The following is a 21,168-nucleotide window of genomic DNA, read 5'->3' as shown; positions in this document are numbered from 1 at the left end:
AGTGCAATGCTGCTTTCAAGTACCAATTCGGGAGGGAGAGAGAGAAAAAAAGCATGGCTGGAAATTGTGGATGAGTTTAAGCAGTGGTGAAAGGAAAGGTCTGTTTTTCAATTTCATTTTGTTTACATGAGGTGAACATGGAAGTGAACTGTCCAACAACTGGGGATGGAAATAAGAATGTTAGTAGCCAATTTGTCAGTCTAGCAACGGAATGTGCTACTAACACACAATAAGTTCAGTGGACCACAAGCAAAATTTAGCCTACACGTATTTTTTGACGAAGAATAATTTCAAAAAATGTAATGCAAAAAGCCCAAACGCCATGTCATTGGCTCCACATTAGTGCTGACACTGTTACCTGGCTAGCTATCCAACAGTTTTGCTTAAATGACTCGTCTTTTATCAAGCTAAATGGCAACAATTCATTCCGTTTCATGCTCCTAAAAATATGATTATTTGCAGATTTTTCGGTTTTGTATCATTCTAAGCTGATATTGGGGTTCAGACTGCTTCTGGGAAAACTGTAACAGGCATATTTCATTTTCTTACGTTCTTGTAGCTGGTTTTGTATTGTAGCCTACCTATGTTTATTTGTTTTTTAGTTCTCTAATCAAATGGATTGCTGTTCTCTAACATACCATTTTAAAAACGAGCGCCTGAACGTAGCAGCAGAGCACCGAAAAGTCCCTGCTGATGCAACTTGAAACAGAAAGGAAGTCACTCCCTCTGCATGGTTTCACATTCCTGACCCAGAGCCTTTATGCCCAGACCCAGCAGCATATACCTACCCACCATAACAAGACACAATCTAAACCTGCTAAGTAACTAGTAACTTTAGCGGTTAAATAAATGTAGTGCAGTAAAAAGTACAATATTTCCCTCCGAAAGGTAGAGGAGTAGAAGTAGGCTAGAAACTATGGCATAGGCTAATGGAAACACTGAAGATTGTAGGCTACCAAAGCCGGCCTACGGTTATTAGAAATTCTTTGATTGTAGGCTACTTAAATACTTAAGTTCTTGTAGTTTAAGGCCTACTTGCTATAAGTAGACTAGTTAATATGTCTTCCACCACATAGTGAAACAGAAAGTGCCCAACTTTCCGAGAATTTGATGCCAAGAGAGGCGTAGGGATTTTGCATTGTTGTAGTTTTTTCCTACCTCGGGTTATCACGGTAAGGTGAGCTCGTGCACTGAAAAATGAAGCGACTTCATCTCATAAGCAAATGTGGACAAACCTGTTTCCAAAGATTAAGATGAGAATAGATGACTGTCAAGTTCCCCTGAAATAGTTGTCAAAATGTATGGCCGATTAAACAGTAGCCTATTTATCAACAGCATGTTTATGTATGTAGAGACAAAGAGCTGTATTATACTTTAAACTAAGCCCTGCTATAAAGTTAAAGTGTTACACATTAACCCAGGACGGTGGGTTACGAGAATAGTTGCTAACTTGCATCCCTTTAGTGGCAGACTGTAACTACATGGGTTAAGCAGTGAAAAGTACGAGACATGGTTATTACCAGACTTGAATGTAATGGTAGGGGATTTCTTTCTTTATATATATATATATAACTTTATTTCAAAAGACAATTAACAGAAATTCAATCATTGCAGTACGTAAACAAATAGGATACAGAAATATATATAAATAATATATGAGAGTAAAAAAAAAGTAATAGTCTAAACAGAGGAAAATAAAGGAAACAAAAAGGGACAGACTTTCAAGAATGTTAAAATTCAAGACATCAGGAGCACTTAAACAAAGACATTTGAGTAGATATCAGATATTAATATAGCTTTCTTATTGGATACCAACTTAAGAGACTCAAAGTACATGTACAAATTCAACTTGAATAGTTTGAAGCACGGTGTTGAACTGGAAAATGTTGCCTTGTGGATATGGAACTTACCTAATAAAATAAAGAGATTCACAATGTTATTCTTTACATTCAAAATAGGTAATTTCCCTTCAAGTGTAATTGTATGTTTTGTTTTAGATACCATATAATCTTCAAAGCTTTTCCAAAATGCAATACAGAATGAACAGCCATAAAAAAGATGGGTTAACGACTCTTGTTCTGTTTTACAAAAATGGAAGGGGATTTCTGGCAAGCCAGGTCAAAACACCATGACGTAAGGCTCCCACTGGTTCTCAAGCTGTGGTACAAGTACCACTGGTGGTCCGCGTTCTCCCTCTAGTGGTACGCGGATAGTATCTCTGATATGTTTTTAAAAAAAATACAGTATACCCACTGCAATACATTAGACTACACCACTGATCTTAATCTTTGGAAACAGGTTTGTCCAGATTTGCTTGAGATAAAGTCGCCACTAGTTTCTACTTCTACTCCACTACCTTTTGGAGGGAAGCATTGTACTTTTTTACCCAATGCATTTATTTAACAGCTAAAGTTACTAGTTACTTTGCAGATTTAGATCAATAACACAAAAATATGAATCTTAAGTATACAATATAAATATAAAATCAATTATTCTAATTGTTTTATGCATTACGCTATGCAAAATAATTAAAAGAAAGCTAATCAAATAGTTAATTTTTGTAAGTATATTTTGATGCTAGTACTTTTGTACTTCAGAGTTTGAATGCAGGACTTTTACTTAAGTATGTATACACTGTAGTATTGCTACTTTTACTTAAGTGAAAGATGTGAATACTTCTTCCACCAATGCCTACGAGTTAAAGTTCTACATCCAAAATGTCACTTATGAACAGTGTAATCACAAGGATCAAAATATTTTCTTATGCAATTGCCCTGTTATATATTGTAATGTAGGATTATTATTATGTATAAAATAAAATTAGGGCGCCTGGGTAGCTCACCTGGTAAAGTGTGCGCCCATATATAGAGGTTTGCTCCTCGACGCAGCGGCTGAATGTTCGACTCCCCTGTCATATCTTTATATTGTTTCGATATCAACCTCCTACGTCACGTTCATGAACGGAGTGTGCGTGCATACATCCATGATTAGTTTTTGTGACAAAAAAACAAAAAAAAACTTGTCGTAGGGGAAAGAGAATAGTACATGCGTGGATACAAGAAAGAACTACCTAAGCAAAAAAAGAAAAAGAAAAAGGGGTAACTACTTAAAAATACGTCAAAAAAAATAAATAAATATTTATATAAAATAAAGTCAAAAGCAAAATGGCTAGAGAAAATAAAATGAACATTTAGAGCATGGCACACAAGGGGAGATTAATCTAAACAGTATTTTCCTAGATATGTCACTACACATTTTTACTCCATGAAAAAACAATAAACAAAGGAAGGCTTCAAACATCACCACTTTCTGCAATGAATATGATATTTACCCATAAGACGAACATCCATGACTAGTTACAGAGCTGTGATGGCGAGACAGTCAGCAGAGGTAATAATACATGTATACGTCAAATTTTGCAAAGTAAAAGCAAAATGATTCCAAGAGGAACGTCTTATTGGAATTCACATTGGGAAGATATCAAATAGAAACAAACATGGCTTTTTTTACCTCATACATTTTGTATTTCTAACAAAGTAAAAGAAATTCATTTCAAAATTGTACACAAAATCTATCCAGTAAATTCTGTATTATATCTCAATATATGGATCTTTTCTTTCAATGTGGATATTTTGACAATAGGAAGGATACGTCTCAAATTTATGTGGTTCACTTTTTTTATTTTACTAGGGACCTCATCCATAAGCAAAAATCCTTAGGTTCTCAACCTTCATTCCCTTTTTTTAAGGGAATTTAAGTCACTTCTTAAATCACATTTGATAAATAATAATAAAAAAGCAATACATTTATAGACTGTATTTGATGAGCTTCCTTAACACTATATCGGTTATTATATCTTTTATTCAATATTGATGTGAAATGAAGTTACACATTTACAGTGTGGTTGTGTATCCTGTTATAATTGTATATTTTACAATATAATTTGGTTTTTCATCCCTAATTTACTTACTTTTCTACATTTACTTATTATTTATTTATTATCTGATTAGGAGTCAGATTTCTGTGTATATAGGTTCTTTATGTATGTACAGTATATTTAATGTGATGTGTATTTTGTTTGTTTTTGCTCTCAGACATTATTGTGTATTGTATGTAACCTATGTGGCTTTTATTGTAGTTGATTGTAATTGATAATTGAATTGATGAAAAAAAAGGTAAGAAGAATGGTTCAAAAACACTGGATTGGGGCTCCAAACTGGAACTACTGGGAAGAGAAGTAAAGTCATCACAACTCCTGTCAACAGCAAACAAACAGTTGGAGAGTTGACCCGAGGCACCTCAGGATTAGTCTCGCTTTTTTTTCAGTTGCTAACCCACTAAAATGACATGCAGAGCACAATTATTTAAACTGACACACAGAGAGCAAAACCTCTTCTCAAGTCTCCAAAAGTCTAAACACATTTTCTGCTTTAGGCCTACACACATTTTGCAATTCAAAATGGCACTTTTTAGATGCACAGAACACTGCATAAGACACAACAATCTGACATAAAGTCAATTTTTGTTGCCATTTCAAAACACTGCCATTCTAAATAACACTACATGAGCTAATTGGCCAATATACTGTATATGTGCCACCTGGCCAAAACACCTCAGTGGTTACAGTAATTGTTACCACTTAAATCAGGAAGTAAGCACTATGATGCCTCTTGTTTTCTATATATTTTTTTCTGCAAATTTTCTTTTTCAGTTTATTGTTTTTGTGAGCATATTTTTTTTGCTGTGCATATGTTGCACTGACTTGTTTGGTGAAAAAAAAATAAATAAAAATGACAGCATGTGTGTGTGTATGTCTGCAAATATTTCTGTGCATGTGAACAATCTGGTAGAATTTCTACAATTTGAACTATTTTAGTACTATGGCAAAAGCATACTAAAGATGAGAATGCTTTTGATAATGCCCAACATTTGGTTAGACAACAAGCTGGTAATATGAGTGTGTGCCATATGGTGCAAAAAAGTTAGATTTTTGATAATGTTATATATAGTTTTGGTTGCAGTGCTTCATTTTGCAGGATATATGAGGTATTTTGCAGTTTGGGTGTGTGGTTTTGTGAATTGTGTTAAGTATTTTGATAAAAGCAGCCTAGTTTGCAAAATTGTGTTTTAGAAATTGGAAGAAAAACTGTAGCCTAATAGTGACTCGCCTAATTTGGATTCAGTTGGAGCTGGACGGAGGAAGTAGCGTGCCTGTGGCTGACAACAATACATAATGTTTGTAGGAAGAAACCTACTTTCTGCATGAGCTGTAGGCCTATAACTTGTAAATAAATACGTTTATAACCGTAGAAAACAGAACGAAAAAGCGGATACGGTAAACGTTTAACCCTTGTGTTGTCTTCCCGTCCACCATGCACGTTTTTCTGGGTCAAAATTTTAAATGAAAACGTTTATTTTTCTGTCCCCCCAAGTCTTTTGCCACTTATTCTGATGTTTTTTTCTGCGACTGTTTTTTCTCACTTTTTGAACCTTTTTTCCCGATATTTTCGTCATTTTTCTTCATCAATTATTTTCTTCAAATACTGTCAAATAAAATAAATCACCCAAATTCAATACTAGTAGTGAACGGAACATTTATTTTCCTTGTGAAGAGCGTTGCATGGAACCATCCACATTATATTTTTTGGATAATTTGGTTAAATTAAAACCCAAATTTCTGATGTAGAAACTTTTTGAAAATGGGTGAATTTGAACCGCAGACAACAGGAGAGTTAAATGAAATGACATTATCCAAATAACCACGAAGCCATGTACCCTCCCGGACAGTGGGTGGCGGTGTGGCTGTGATCCGGGGGTGGGGGACAGACAGAAGAAGAAAAGGCAGGGAGGGGGAAAAATCAAACGGAAGTCGGCATCCGCCATTCGGCTAAAGAACAGCTCTCGAGAAGGATTTGAATTCTTTGTAGGGGCCGTCCGGTAAAACAAAAAAAAGGTAACCAAAATGTACATGCTTGTGTCTTGATATTTACAATTCATCAGCATTTAATACTCGTGAAATATTTACTAACTTTTGACTGTTTGTTAGCCAGCTCGCCGCTTTACGATTTTAGTAATATCGACAGCGGTGCTTTGTGTAATGGCGTGGCCGAAGCTAACCGTAGCTAAAAGCTAGCTAGCACTAGCAACATTTGCAAAACCAAGACCAGGAATTGTTTAAATGTAGATAATGCTCTGCAGCGCGTCAAGCAACAAATTAATTCATAGAAACGTTTTAATATTGAAATAAGTAACGTGAAGATAACTAGTGTTAAAAAAGAGTAAATTAAGGTTAGCTAGCTAACTAGCTAGCTAGTAGACTCGCTGCGTTCTTTAAACTGACGTCAGCCATTTTGCAATGCACGGGCCCATTTAATTCACAACTGAGACCAGATAGTACCATAGAAAATGATTTAGGCATAGTTCTTATCTATAGTATAACACCAAATGATTAAGAAAGAACAATGTTGGGCACCCAGATAGCTCAGTTGGTAGAGAGGGCGCCCATATATAGAGGTTTACTCCTCGACGCAGCGGGCCAGGTTCGACTCCGACCTGCGGCCCTTTGCTCCATGTCATTTTCATGTCTTCAGCTGTCCTGTCGAATAAAACCCCAAAATTGTCAAAAAAACAATGTTCTATTTAATATGGGGGTTTGTCCGATCTTATGTCATACTCATTCCCTTTTCTCTCGTTTGCGCTGAAACAGATCTTTAACAATGGTGAAGATTTTTGTGGGAAATCTCCCCCGAGAAGCAGACCAGGAGGAGATCAAGGCACTCTTCACGGAGTACGGCACTGTCACAGAATGTGCCATCATCAAGAACTACGCCTTTGTCCACATGGATGACCGCAAGGACGCCACCAAAGCCATTAAGAACCTGCACCTCTACAAGCTTCATGGCACACCAGGCCTCCTTTCAACTTTTACTGCACAACACTTAACTCATGCAAGTAATGGTCTCATGTCTCCCTCTTGTGTTCATTCATTCACACTGCAGTGTGCCCATACATTAGGGAGTCTTTAAAGTTGTTGGAAGCCTTGACATTTTTATTTAATGCACTCCAGTTGTGCATCTTGCCAAAAAGTTAAAGTGAGCTCAAAGGAACAATCCATTCTCCTAGATATGAGGTAATGAAGATATGATAGTGTTGTGATGAGTGGGATGCTGACCCTGTCTCTTCGGCTCCAGGCGTGTCTCTGCTCTGCCAGCTGTAATGGGTCTTAAAATGAATTCGAAGGAGTTAATGGTCTCTGAACAACACGAGCTGGGATCAGATGGCCCTGTAGTTAAAAGGTAAAGCAGTGTGAGTTCACTATGAAGTCCATAACTGACTGATCTATTTTTGTGAGCTTTGAGTGAAGTGTCTTCTGTTTCCACAGGAGGTGGATTGACTGGTGAACTAGAGGGGACTGTCCAGTCCTCGGAACAACCTGCACTGTCGCGCGCTCGATCCATCTCAAGCAGTGACAAAGCCCACCCACAGGGGTCCTCTAACCTACTGCTCTCCAACCTGGGGGTGGGCGGGGGGTCCCGGGTTGCCACAGCTGATTTTAAGGGGTGTAAGACAACCTTTTAAAAAAAAATATATATATATATATATATATATATATATAGGTGGCTTTTATCTCAGCATTTAATTCCTGTAAAGAAAACTAAATGAAGTCTTTATTATTTTTTATTATTATTTTAGGTATAAACAGGACCAGAATTGATATTCACTGAGCCTTCCCTCTCTGCTAAACAGGCTCGCTGTGCATTAGAGAAGTACGCAGTTAAAACAAAGAGCTAATAAAACCATGGCCAAGTGTCAGGGAGAAGAAAATGCAGAATTTATCTTAAAAAAAAAAAAAAAAAAAAGAACCCTGTTAAGTTTATGATTGTTAAAACAAATATACATAATGCAGACAGAATTGTATCGCAAGTTCCTTAAAATGACAGGAAAACTAATCTCTGATGCAATAGTCCCAAGAAATAATTGCTCAGATTTCATTGAAATCGCTCGTTTTACACAAACATCCTGCAGTTATTGAGCTCGCTATTTGGGTTAATTCAACAGTTTAGTTCAGTTCTATGCTGTTATTGTTATGCATTGAATATAACTTGAGATGTCCAGAAAATGTGCCACTTAGTCAGGGGTTGTCAGTTTACTCAAAACTACTACTTTCTTTTTGTTTTACCAATAATATTCATGCCTCTGAACTATTTTCTGAACCTAAAACTATTTTATACAATATAGCCTACTTGCAAACAGATGTTTGTAGCAGTTTTTGATAAAAATGTATTTGTAATGAGTTTTTTTTTTTTTTTTTTTTTTTAAATATGGATATAGAATTTTGTATTTTGTTTCAGAATGAAAAGTTTAAACTTAAACACATTTTTCTCAAACTCTGTCTTGTCTTATTCAAAATATCTTACTATGCACTATACAAAGACACACTACCTTTTTTATATTATTTTTGGGGGCATTTAAGGCCTTTATTTTCGCAGGACAGATGGAGACATGAAGGTGGAGGAGTAAACCTCTATTATATGGGTGCGTGGAATGTAAATAAGTACATATTTTTAAGTAGGAATGTTAGGCTTCTTTTAGTGTTTACATTTTATGCAACTTTATTCCATTACATTTCAGATTGAAACATTGCACATTTTAATTTCATTTATTTTTGGGGGCATTTTAGGCCTTTATTTATAGAGGACAGCTGGAGACATGACAGGGGAGAGAGAGGCGGAGTGACACTCCGCCTCCCCAGGCGCCCTAATTTTTAGTTTTTTCATAATAATAATCCTACCTTATTTGTTCTACAATAATATAACAGGGCAAATGCATAAGAAAGATATTTGTCTGCTGATCCTTGTAATTACACTGTTCGTAAGTGAACAAAATTGAACTTAAGTTCTTGTAGTTTAAGGCCTACTTGCTGTAAGTAGACTACTTAATAAATCTTCCACTACAGGGTGGAACAGAAAGTGCCCAACTTTCCGAGAATTTGATGCCAAGAGAGGCGTATACATTTTGCATTGTTTTCTTTTTTCTACCTCGGGGGGGTTATCACGGTAAACTGAACTCGCCCACAGCAAATCTGGACAAACCTGTTTCCTAAGATTAAGATCAGTGGTGTAGTCTAATCATGTATTGCAGTGGGTATACTGTTATCTATCTATCTATCTCTATCTCTCTCTCTCTCTCGGGGTGGGGGCATATCAAAGTAATAGATGATTAACTAGAGTTTCCCTGAAATAGTTATCAAAATATATGGCTGATAAAAAAAAAAACAGTATTCAACAACAGTATGTTCACAAAAAGATAATTTAATAAAGTTGAAAATATAGAAACAAATAGCTGTATTACACTTAAAAAGTAGCTGTTATTACAATGTAGCATCACAGGTCTTTAACTTATACGTGGAGTAATAGAGTAACGGGGTGCAAAAATAATACCTAAATAATAATACTATGATTTCACATTACAAGGAGGGATCCAGTCCTAGCCTGCTTCAACTCGAGTGTAAGTCAATAACAAAGTTAAAAGTCACATCAGGAATTAAACATGAGAGTCTCATCGGTCTCAAGGGGGCCGAGGAGGCCTACTCTGAGTTCACCTGGAAGACCGTTCATCACACGTGAGGAGCCTGTTTCCATGACGGGGCTCCTACTAGGCTCGTACATGCACGTCTCTCTGGACGGAGGCACTGCCAGCACCTCAAACTCCACCTCGAAGCTGCCCTTGGCCTCGCCGGACTCACGGATGATCAGCATCTCATACTCTCCGAACCGGACCAGGGCCTTGTCCGGGATATCCATCCTCTCCAGGAAGCCCAGCGCCGAGCTGTTCACCAACAGCCGTCCCCTCTGGCTCAGGTTCTGGATGTCGAACAGCAAGTCCGGGCTCTCGGGGGTGCGGTAGGCGTGGAGGGCCAGCTGCTTGCGGGACACCCGGGCGTCGAGCAGGGCGAAGGTGCAGCCCTGGGCGTCGCGTCCCAGCCGGAGAGGCTCGTCTGCCGAGTGTTTGCTCTTGTTCCCCAGAGGAAGCAGCCCGAAAAGGCCCTTACAACTCTGCTGAGGGTGGTACAGTTGGACGTTGAGACGGGTCAGGAGATCCTCTTCCGTCTCCATTGTCTGGGAGACATTCATCATGAGGAAAAAATAAAATAATTCTAAATAAAAGCTCCTGATGAAATCAGCATCTAGAACTAGATCAATCTATTGACTTCCAGTGATGAAAGGCTGTTGGGAAAGAAGACAAACAAACTTATTAGGAGTCCAGTGAGGTCAGGTGGTTTACCAGCCAAGACGTAAGTAGCTAAGTAAAGTAATACATTCATTTGTGCTGTTGCTGTTAGATGTCTCTGCCTTAAACGTTACCTGAATGTTGAAGTTTATTTTTTTTTTGGAGAACTAGATAGATACTCCGTCCACAGAAAAGCTAGATCAAATGTAGAGTAGGCTACTAGAAGCAACAGCTGACTAAGTAAGTTTCGTCACTCCTCCAAGACCCAGTGCAATGCTGCTTTCAAGTACCAATTCGGGAGGGAGAGAGAGAAAAAAAGCATGGCTGGAAATTGTGGATGAGTTTAAGCAGTGGTGAAAGGAAAGGTCTGTTTTTCAATTTCATTTTGTTTACATGAGGTGAACATGGAAGTGAACTGTCCAACAACTGGGGATGGAAATAAGAATGTTAGTAGCCAATTTGTCAGTCTAGCAACGGAATGTGCTACTAACACACAATAAGTTCAGTGGACCACAAGCAAAATTTAGCCTACACGTATTTTTTGACGAAGAATAATTTCAAAAAATGTAATGCAAAAAGCCCAAACGCCATGTCATTGGCTCCACATTAGTGCTGACACTGTTACCTGGCTAGCTATCCAACAGTTTTGCTTAAATGACTCGTCTTTTATCAAGCTAAATGGCAACAATTCATTCCGTTTCATGCTCCTAAAAATATGATTATTTGCAGATTTTTCGGTTTTGTATCATTCTAAGCTGATATTGGGGTTCAGACTGCTTCTGGGAAAACTGTAACAGGCATATTTCATTTTCTTACGTTCTTGTAGCTGGTTTTGTATTGTAGCCTACCTATGTTTATTTGTTTTTTAGTTCTCTAATCAAATGGATTGCTGTTCTCTAACATACCATTTTAAAAACGAGCGCCTGAACGTAGCAGCAGAGCACCGAAAAGTCCCTGCTGATGCAACTTGAAACAGAAAGGAAGTCACTCCCTCTGCATGGTTTCACATTCCTGACCCAGAGCCTTTATGCCCAGACCCAGCAGCATATACCTACCCACCATAACAAGACACAATCTAAACCTGCTAAGTAACTAGTAACTTTAGCGGTTAAATAAATGTAGTGCAGTAAAAAGTACAATATTTCCCTCCGAAAGGTAGAGGAGTAGAAGTAGGCTAGAAACTATGGCATAGGCTAATGGAAACACTGAAGATTGTAGGCTACCAAAGCCGCCTACGGTTATTAGAAATTCTTTGATTGTAGGCTACTTAAATACTTAAGTTCTTGTAGTTTAAGGCCTACTTGCTATAAGTAGACTAGTTAATATGTCTTCCACCACATAGTGAAACAGAAAGTGCCCAACTTTCCGAGAATTTGATGCCAAGAGAGGCGTAGGGATTTTGCATTGTTGTAGTTTTTTCCTACCTCGGGTTATCACGGTAAGGTGAGCTCGTGCACTGAAAAATGAAGCGACTTCATCTCATAAGCAAATGTGGACAAACCTGTTTCCAAAGATTAAGATGAGAATAGATGACTGTCAAGTTCCCCTGAAATAGTTGTCAAAATGTATGGCCGATTAAACAGTAGCCTATTTATCAACAGCATGTTTATGTATGTAGAGACAAAGAGCTGTATTATACTTTAAACTAAGCCCTGCTATAAAGTTAAAGTGTTACACATTAACCCAGGACGGTGGGTTACGAGAATAGTTGCTAACTTGCATCCCTTTAGTGGCAGACTGTAACTACATGGGTTAAGCAGTGAAAAGTACGAGACATGGTTATTACCAGACTTGAATGTAATGGTAGGGGATTTCTTTCTTTATATATATATATATAACTTTATTTCAAAAGACAATTAACAGAAATTCAATCATTGCAGTACGTAAACAAATAGGATACAGAAATATATATAAATAATATATGAGAGTAAAAAAAAAGTAATAGTCTAAACAGAGGAAAATAAAGGAAACAAAAAGGGACAGACTTTCAAGAATGTTAAAATTCAAGACATCAGGAGCACTTAAACAAAGACATTTGAGTAGATATCAGATATTAATATAGCTTTCTTATTGGATACCAACTTAAGAGACTCAAAGTACATGTACAAATTCAACTTGGAATAGTTTGAAGCACGGTGTTGAACTGGAAAATGTTGCCTTGTGGATATGGAACTTACCTAATAAAATAAAGAGATTCACAATGTTATTCTTTACATTCAAAATAGGTAATTTCCCTTCAAGTGTAATTGTATGTTTTGTTTTAGATACCATATAATCTTCAAAGCTTTTCCAAAATGCAATACAGAATGAACAGCCATAAAAAAGATGGGTTAACGACTCTTGTTCTGTTTTACAAAAATGGAAGGGGATTTCTGGCAAGCCAGGTCAAAACACCATGACGTAAGGCTCCCACTGGTTCTCAAGCTGTGGTACAAGTACCACTGGTGGTCCGCGTTCTCCCTCTAGTGGTACGCGGATAGTATCTCTGATATGTTTTTAAAAAAAATACAGTATACCCACTGCAATACATTAGACTACACCACTGATCTTAATCTTTGGAAACAGGTTTGTCCAGATTTGCTTGAGATAAAGTCGCCACTAGTTTCTACTTCTACTCCACTACCTTTTGGAGGGAAGCATTGTACTTTTTACTCCAATGCATTTATTTAACAGCTAAAGTTACTAGTTACTTTGCAGATTTAGATCAATAACACAAAAATATGAATCTTAAGTATACAATATAAATATAAAATCAATTATTCTAATTGTTTTATGCATTACGCTATGCAAAATAATTAAAAGAAAGCTAATCAAATAGTTAATTTTTGTAAGTATATTTTGATGCTAGTACTTTTGTACTTCAGAGTTTGAATGCAGGACTTTTACTTAAGTATGTATACACTGTAGTATTGCTACTTTTACTTAAGTGAAAGATGTGAATACTTCTTCCACCAATGCCTACGAGTTAAAGTTCTACATCCAAAATGTCACTTATGAACAGTGTAATCACAAGGATCAAAATATTTTCTTATGCAATTGCCCTGTTATATATTGTAATGTAGGATTATTATTATGTATAAAATAAAATTAGGGCGCCTGGGTAGCTCACCTGGTAAAGTGTGCCCCATATATAGAGGTTTGCTCCACGACGCAGCGGCTGAATGTTCGACTCCCCTGTCATATCTTTATATTGTTTCGATATCAACCTCCTACGTCACGTTCATGAACGGAGTGTGCGTGCATACATCCATGATTAGTTTTTGTGACAAAAAAACAAAAAAAAAACTTGTCGTGGGGGGAAAGAAATAGTACATGCGTGGATACAAGAAAGAACTACCTAAGCAAAAAAAGAAAAAGAAAAAGGGGTAACTACTTAAAAATACGTCAAAAAAAATAAATAAATATTTATATAAAATAAAGTCAAAAGCAAAATGGCTAGAGAAAATAAAATGAACATTTAGAGCATGGCACACAAGGGGAGATTAATCTAAACAGTATTTTCCTAGATATGTCACTACACATTTTTACTCCATGAAAAAACAATAAACAAAGGAAGGCTTCAAACATCACCACTTTCTGCAATGAATATGATATTTACCCATAAGACGAACATCCATGACTAGTTACAGAGCTGTGATGGCGAGACAGTCAGCAGAGGTAATAATACATGTATACGTCAAATTTTGCAAAGTAAAAGCAAAATGATTCCAAGAGGAACGTCTTATTGGAATTCACATTGGGAAGATATCAAATAGAAACAAACATGGCTTTTTTTACCTCATACATTTTGTATTTCTAACAAAGTAAAAGAAATTCATTTCAAAATTGTACACAAAATCTATCCAGTAAATTCTGTATTATATCTCAATATATGGATCTTTTCTTTCAATGTGGATATTTTGACAATAGGAAGGATACGTCTCAAATTTATGTGGTTCACTTTTTTTATTTTACTAGGGACCTCATCCATAAGCAAAAATCCTTAGGTTCTCAACCTTCATTCCCTCTTTTTTTAAGGGGAATTTAAGTCACTTCTTAAATCACATTTGATAAATAATAATAAAAAAGCAATACATTTATAGACTGTATTTGATGAGCTTCCTTAACACTATATCGGTTATTATATCTTTTATTCAATATTGATGTGAAATGAAGTTACACATTTACAGTGTGGTTGTGTATCCTGTTATAATTGTATATTTTTACAATATAATTTGGTTTTTCATCCCTAATTTACTTACTTTTCTACATTTACTTATTATTTATTTATTATCTGATTAGGAGTCAGATTTCTGTGTATATAGGTTCTTTATGTATGTACAGTATATTTAATGTGATGTGTATTTTGTTTGTTTTTGCTCTCAGACATTATTGTGTATTGTATGTAACCTATGTGGCTTTTATTGTAGTTGATTGTAATTGATAATTGAATTGATGAAAAAAAAGGTAAGAAGAATGGTTCAAAAACACTGGATTGGGGCTCCAAACTGGAACTACTGGGAAGAGAAGTAAAGTCATCACAACTCCTGTCAACAGCAAACAAACAGTTGGAGAGTTGACCCGAGGCACCTCAGGATTAGTCTCGCTTTTTTTTCAGTTGCTAACCCACTAAAATGACATGCAGAGCACAATTATTTAAACTGACACACAGAGAGCAAAACCTCTTCTCAAGTCTCCAAAAGTCTAAACACATTTTCTGCTTTAGGCCTACACACATTTTGCAATTCAAAATGGCACTTTTTAGATGCACAGAACACTGCATAAGACACAACAATCTGACATAAAGTCAATTTTTGTTGCCATTTCAAAACACTGCCATTCTAAATAACACTACATGAGCTAATTGGCCAATATACTGTATATGTGCCACCTGGCCAAAACACCTCAGTGGTTACAGTAATTGTTACCACTTAAATCAGGAAGTAAGCACTATGATGCCTCTTGTTTTCTATATATTTTTTCTGCAAATTTTCTTTTTCAGTTTATTGTTTTTTGTGAGCATATTTTTTTGCTGTGCATATGTTGCACTGACTTGTTTGGTGAAAAAAAATAAATAAAAATGACAGCATGTGTGTGTGTGTGTCTGCAAATATTTCTGTGCATGTGAACAATCTGGTAGAATTTCTACAATTTGAACTATTTTAGTACTATGGCAAAAGCATACTAAAGATGAGAATGCTTTTGATAATGCCCAACATTTGGTTAGACAACAAGCTGGTAATATGAGTGTGTGCCATATGGTGCAAAAGTTAGATTTTTGATAATGTTATATATAGTTTTGGTTGCAGTGCTTCATTTTGCAGGATATATGAGGTATTTTGCAGTTTGGGTGTGTGGTTTTGTGAATTGTGTTAAGTATTTTGATAAAAGCAGCCTAGTTTGCAAAATTGTGTTTTAGAAATTGGAAGAAAAAACTGTAGCCTAATAGTGACTCGCCTAATTTGGATTCAGTTGGAGCTGGACGGAGGAAGTAGCGTGCCTGTGGCTGACAACAATACATAATGTTTGTAGGAAGAAACCTACTTTCTGCATGAGCTGTAGGCCTATAACTTGTAAATAAATACGTTTATAACCGTAGAAAACAGAACGAAAAAGCGGATACGGTAAACGTTTAACCCTTGTGTTGTCTTCCCGTCCACCATGCACGTTTTTCTGGGTCAAAATTTTAAATGAAAACGTTTATTTTTCTGTCCCCCCCCCCCCAAGTCTTTTGCCACTTATTCTGATGTTTTTTTCTGCGACTGTTTTTTCTCACTTTTTGAACCTTTTTTCCCGATATTTTCGTCATTTTTCTTCATCAATTATTTTCTTCAAATACTGTCAAATAAAATAAATCACCCAAATTCAATACTAGTAGTGAACGGAACATTTATTTTCCTTGTGAAGAGCGTTGCATGGAACCATCCACATTATATTTTTTGGATAATTTGGTTAAATTAAAACCCAAATTTCTGATGTAGAAACTTTTTGAAAATGGGTGAATTTGAACCGCAGACAACAGGAGAGTTAAATGAAATGACATTATCCAAATAACCACGAAGCCATGTACCCTCCCGGACAGTGGGTGGCGGTGTGGCTGTGATCCGGGGGTGGGGACAGACAGAAGAAGAAAAGGCAGGGAGGGGGAAAAATCAAACGGAAGTCGGCATCCGCCATTCGGCTAAAGAACAGCTCTCGAGAAGGATTTGAATTCTTTGTAGGGGCCGTCCGGTAAAACAAAAAAAAGGTAACCAAAATGTACATGCTTGTGTCTTGATATTTACAATTCATCAGCATTTAATACTCGTGAAATATTTACTAACTTTTGACTGTTTGTTAGCCAGCTCGCCGCTTTACGATTTTAGTAATATCGACAGCGGTGCTTTGTGTAATGGCGTGGCCGAAGCTAACCGTAGCTAAAAGCTAGCTAGCACTAGCAACATTTGCAAAACCAAGACCAGGAATTGTTTAAATGTAGATAATGCTCTGCAGCGCGTCAAGCAACAAATTAATTCATAGAAACGTTTTAATATTGAAATAAGTAACGTGAAGATAACTAGTGTTAAAAAAGAGTAAATTAAGGTTAGCTAGCTAACTAGCTAGCTAGTAGACTCGCTGCGTTCTTTAAACTGACGTCAGCCATTTTGCAATGCACGGGCCCATTTAATTCACAACTGAGACCAGATAGTACCATAGAAAATGATTTAGGCATAGTTCTTATCTATAGTATAACACCAAATGATTAAGAAAGAACAATGTTGGGCACCCAGATAGCTCAGTTGGTAGAGAGGGCGCCCATATATAGAGGTTTACTCCTCGACGCAGCGGGCCAGGTTCGACTCCGACCTGCGGCCCTTTGCTCCATGTCATTTTCATGTCTTCAGCTGTCCTGTCGAATAAAACCCCAAAATTGTCAAAAAAAACAATGTTCTATTTAATATGGGGGTTTGTCCGATCTTATGTCATACTCATTCCCTTTTCTCTCGTTTGCGCTGAAACAGATCTTTAACAATGGTGAAGATTTTTGTGGGAAATCTCCCCCGAGAAGCAGACCAGGAGGAGATCAAGGCACTCTTCACGGAGTACGGCACTGTCACAGAATGTGCCATCATCAAGAACTACGCCTTTGTCCACATGGATGACCGCAAGGACGCCACCAAAGCCATTAAGAACCTGCACCTCTACAAGCTTCATGGCACACCAATCAACGTGGAGGCCAGCCACGGGAAGAACCAGGGCGCAGTCAAACTGCACGTAGCTAATGTAGAAAAGGGAGCTGATGACGAGCTCCGTGCTCTTTTTGAAGAGTACGGCTCAGTCACAGAGTGTGCGGTTGTCAAGAATTTTGCTTTTGTACACATGTCTAACTCTGAAGAGGCCATGGATGCCATCAAGGGACTGGACAATTCTGAGTTTCAAGGTATGTAAGGGCTATAATGTAAAACAAGTAAAGATGTAGTTGTGACACATTTTAGTTCAACAAATGTAATAATTTGGTGCGTTTTTTTCCTCCCCTTTTGTGTTTTTGTTTGTATTTAGGCAAACGCATCCATGTTCAGATTTCTAAGAGCCGTCCCAGACATGACGAACGGGATGACTACCCCCCTCCTCCCCAGACAGGGGTGGCTATTGGCCCCCTCGTTACCCGGGAGAGAGGCATGACCTTCCCCCCCCACCCAGCTACATGAGAGGCCGCCTCGGCCACTTACCCCCAGGTTACCCTGCTCCTCCGCTGCCACCCCCTCCCCCCAGACGATCCGTTTATCCTGAGCGACCCTATGAGGGTGAAAGGGAGAGATATGGCGTGGTAGATTACTATGAGAAGTACAGAGCCCGTCCGTATGGCATGGCCTATGAGGACCAACGTGCTGGCGCCCCTCCTCCTCCCCCTCCCCCCTCAGCCGTCGTCCGAGACCGCCTTATGACCTCGTCGCTTGACCCCTACGAGCGTCGTCCCCTCCCACCTCCTCCGTCCTCGTACTATGCCCGAGATCGCAGTCCCCTCCGGAGAGCGCCTAGCGCGCCTATGCCCCCTGCCAGTAATGGCTACTCCTACGAGCGCTCTCGACTCTCTCCGGTTTCCCGGGTCCCGGCATACGGAGTTCCACGCGCCAGGGACCCCTACGCAGAACGGCTGCCTCCGCCACCGCCTGCACGCTACGCTTATTAAGCAAGGCCCTGGCATGTGAAGGTGAGAATAGGTCTGACGTAGACTGGTGTTCATATCTTTATCTGAAATTCGTCCCTTTTTTAAAGGCAGAGGCAGCTTGTGACTCATCCTGTATGCCACACATCTTGTGGGGAAAAACAAGGTTTGCGTGCGTACAAAGTGCCATTCAACAAGTTGTAAATTTGTTGGTAATGTACGCCTTTTGCACAAACTTGGATTTCAGCTAAAATTAGTTTACAGTGTGTGGAGTAATGCGACAAACAAGACTGTTCGGTCTGGGATTTCTGTTACTGAAGAACCACTCGAGAGGCAGAACTCCACATGTGCACAATTTAAGATGGAACAACGTGCTTTGTGTCAGCAGTTGCAGACAGTTCATTTTGTGTCATTTGCTCTTTTTTCAGGATCGTCGTCCGACTGCGTCGCCGCTCGCCGCCTCCTGATGCACGTGACACTATCCTCTTCCTGTCTGTGGCTGAGCGCGTTACGTTCACCTGCGACGCTCACAGGAGGAACTGAATTGCCGACGTCCTCGTCTGTTTTTGTTTTTATTTTGGGAAAGCTTTTACTCGTCCCCCCCCCTGATTGTTTTAGTTTGTCATTGTGCTGTAGTGTATATATACTATTTTTTTTTTTTTTTTTTTATGCTGGACGTCTGAATTAGGCGTGTTTTCTTTTTTATTTGTTCTTTTACGTTGAACAAAATTAGTATTCTGATGTTGTGTGTGACCTTAGAAAGCTGAATAATTTCAGTAGTCTCTAGGCGATACTTGTGACTGTAGATTTAACTGAACTGAATCATGTTTAGTATTAAATCTAATCTGCACGTTGGTTCCATCATGTTACGCATTCCCATCGCAAACCAAACCTCAATGTGGCGGTGCTGTGAAAAGTTAAACTGCTAAGACGTAAGGGTTTAACAAATGTAGAAAGTAACTGTTAATGGGACAGTCACCGCAAAGCGTTCACATGTACCTGTCCATTGTCGAACTTGTTTTTAATAAACGGATTTGTGCAGTAATGTTGTTCCCATGTGCCCAAAATCATGCCCTGCGCTAAAACACATCTGTGTCACCACTTAAAGTTATTCGAAAACTCTGCTTAAATCTTCGAAAAAAAATAAGCATGTGCCATACTTGATGATCCGTTTTATTAATGATAAAGTCACGTGTAACAAACTAGTTCAGATCGTCACGCTGATTTAAATATCTCTGGTCTCAATTCATCAGCGTACCTTTTTTTTTAAGCTTGTCCCCTTCAGTGCCAAAATTGGGAACATGTTCACATTTGAGCACAAGTGAAGAAGGGTGTAAACTCACTCCCGCCAGCTGAGCTCATAGGTGAGAATAGTTTACCTTGAATCTGGGGGGAGATGACATCAAAGGCTGCTGGAGACCTTCAGTGTCAACAGGTAAGTCAAGGGCTTTAAGGACTACTGAAGTAGAAAGTACTGCAGACATTGTCGCACATGCTCACATTTAACTTCTAGGTAAATGTAGCTAGTATACGATTAACTACAGAGGTTTGTAGTAGCCCTGGAGTGTTAGCTAGCTAACTATCACTGTATGATTCATAACAATATCACTCATTGTACACAGAGCTATCCATTCAGCTGTAAATCTGCTCTTTGAATCTGTAAGTTTGCTGTGAAATAAGCAATGTATATAGTTGACAGGTTAGGCAATGCCAGCGAATTGAATTTGGACTACGGTAATCCAGCAGGGTTTGATGACTGTAGTTGACATCTGGGAAAGATGTTTGGTTTTTTTGTTATATGAAATTAAGAGAAGCTTCCAGGATACCTCTTTGTTCAAACTGAAGAGAGAGAGTTAAGAATTTGACTGAATGGATTAGTAAAATCTACACTAGGTCTTGTAGACATACCTTTTTTTAAAACCCCTATAACACATGAAGTCAATTAACCATACAATGAAATTAAAACCAATTTATTTTACACAATTTTGATGGACCTGAGACATTTACAGTACTTTGCATTGTATTGCTGTTTTGAAAGCTGACCTGCATGAATAAAATATTTCCAACTGTAACATGGAGTCCCTGTCACGTATGTACTGTTAAGTGTGTAGATGTAAAAATTGACACCGCATAGTATCACAATATTTTTCATTGCAATACTATATCGATACAGACTCCAAGGATCATTCTATTATGTGTTGGTCAGTTTGTCTACTTGACTCCCATTTTGCAGTAATGAAATTGAAATGAACAAACAAATGTATCTTTTTAGATAAAACGGATGTTGACAGTTTTCTTTTGGGGACATCATTTGAAACTGGGAAGAAATGTAAAATTGCAGAATATTGCAATTTGTTCAAAATCGCAATAATATCGAATCGTGACATCTATCGTATTGTGGGGCCTCTGGTGATTACCACCCCTAACAAATAGCATATTTTTTAAATGCATTGTGTTACGTATGACTTCAGTTACTCACTCACAGATTTACAATATTCACTGAACTATAATAATACTAATATTAGTACAGTTGAATCTGAGTTTCAGTGCCCAAACCAGAACAATACTTTTTCTGACCTCTTGTTTTCTGCTAAACATCATTTTTATGTCTGAAGGCAGGCTTCTAATAGAAAATGTGTAGTTTTTATGTAAATACATTCACATCCTAAAATATTAAATATTGAGCCCTTCAGATTTTAGTTACCTGTTTATTCTCCATTTGTATGATTTAAGTTTCATTCGTCTTAATCTACAGATACAGTAGATGTGATCACAACAAACTTGCCTTTTTTATTTTAACCGTACCATCTAAG

The 21,168-nt window shown here is 37.9% G+C and overlaps 1 protein-coding gene, 1 long non-coding RNA gene and 1 pseudogene across 3 annotated transcripts; 2 read left to right on the top strand and 1 right to left on the bottom strand.

Annotated features, from left to right (window-relative positions):
- The first annotated feature begins 6,913 nt into the window (after positions 1-6,913).
- On the top strand, positions 6,914-7,930 carry LOC114545858 (uncharacterized). Its single transcript, XR_003690943.1, has 2 exons — positions 6,914-7,295; positions 7,382-7,930. It is a non-coding gene; the product is annotated as an uncharacterized LOC114545858 (long non-coding RNA).
- Positions 7,931-9,291: 1,361 nt separating this feature from the next.
- Positions 9,292-11,750, bottom strand: LOC114545843 (TRAF-interacting protein with FHA domain-containing protein A-like). Of its 2 annotated transcripts, none has more exons than XM_028564396.1 (2): positions 11,732-11,750; positions 9,292-10,226 (listed from the first exon to the last, which is right to left on the bottom strand). In XM_028564396.1, exon 2 carries the CDS (start codon positions 10,134-10,136, stop codon positions 9,537-9,539), a length of 600 nt encoding a protein of 199 aa, XP_028420197.1. In that variant the 5' UTR covers positions 10,137-10,226; positions 11,732-11,750; the 3' UTR covers positions 9,292-9,536. The 2 variants fall into 2 exon arrangements, with proteins under 2 accessions (XP_028420197.1, XP_028420196.1); XM_028564395.1 differs by lacking the exon at positions 11,732-11,750 and adding an exon at positions 10,365-10,490.
- A 4,611-nt stretch (positions 11,751-16,361) lies between these two features.
- Positions 16,362-20,427, top strand: LOC114545538 (RNA-binding protein 4.1-like; annotated as a pseudogene).
- The last annotated feature ends 741 nt before the right edge of the window (positions 20,428-21,168 follow it).

Source organism: Perca flavescens, chromosome 19 (genome assembly GCF_004354835.1).
Source record: "Perca flavescens isolate YP-PL-M2 chromosome 19, PFLA_1.0, whole genome shotgun sequence".
NCBI lineage: Eukaryota > Metazoa > Chordata > Actinopteri > Perciformes > Percidae > Perca > Perca flavescens.
This window is presented reverse-complemented; position numbering and strand designations above follow the sequence as displayed.

Excerpts from the sequence above, each read along its gene's own strand:
- LOC114545843 (XM_028564396.1), bottom strand. The coding sequence starts at position 10,136 with ATGATGAATGTCTCCCAGACAATGGAGACGGAAGAGGATCTCCTGACC.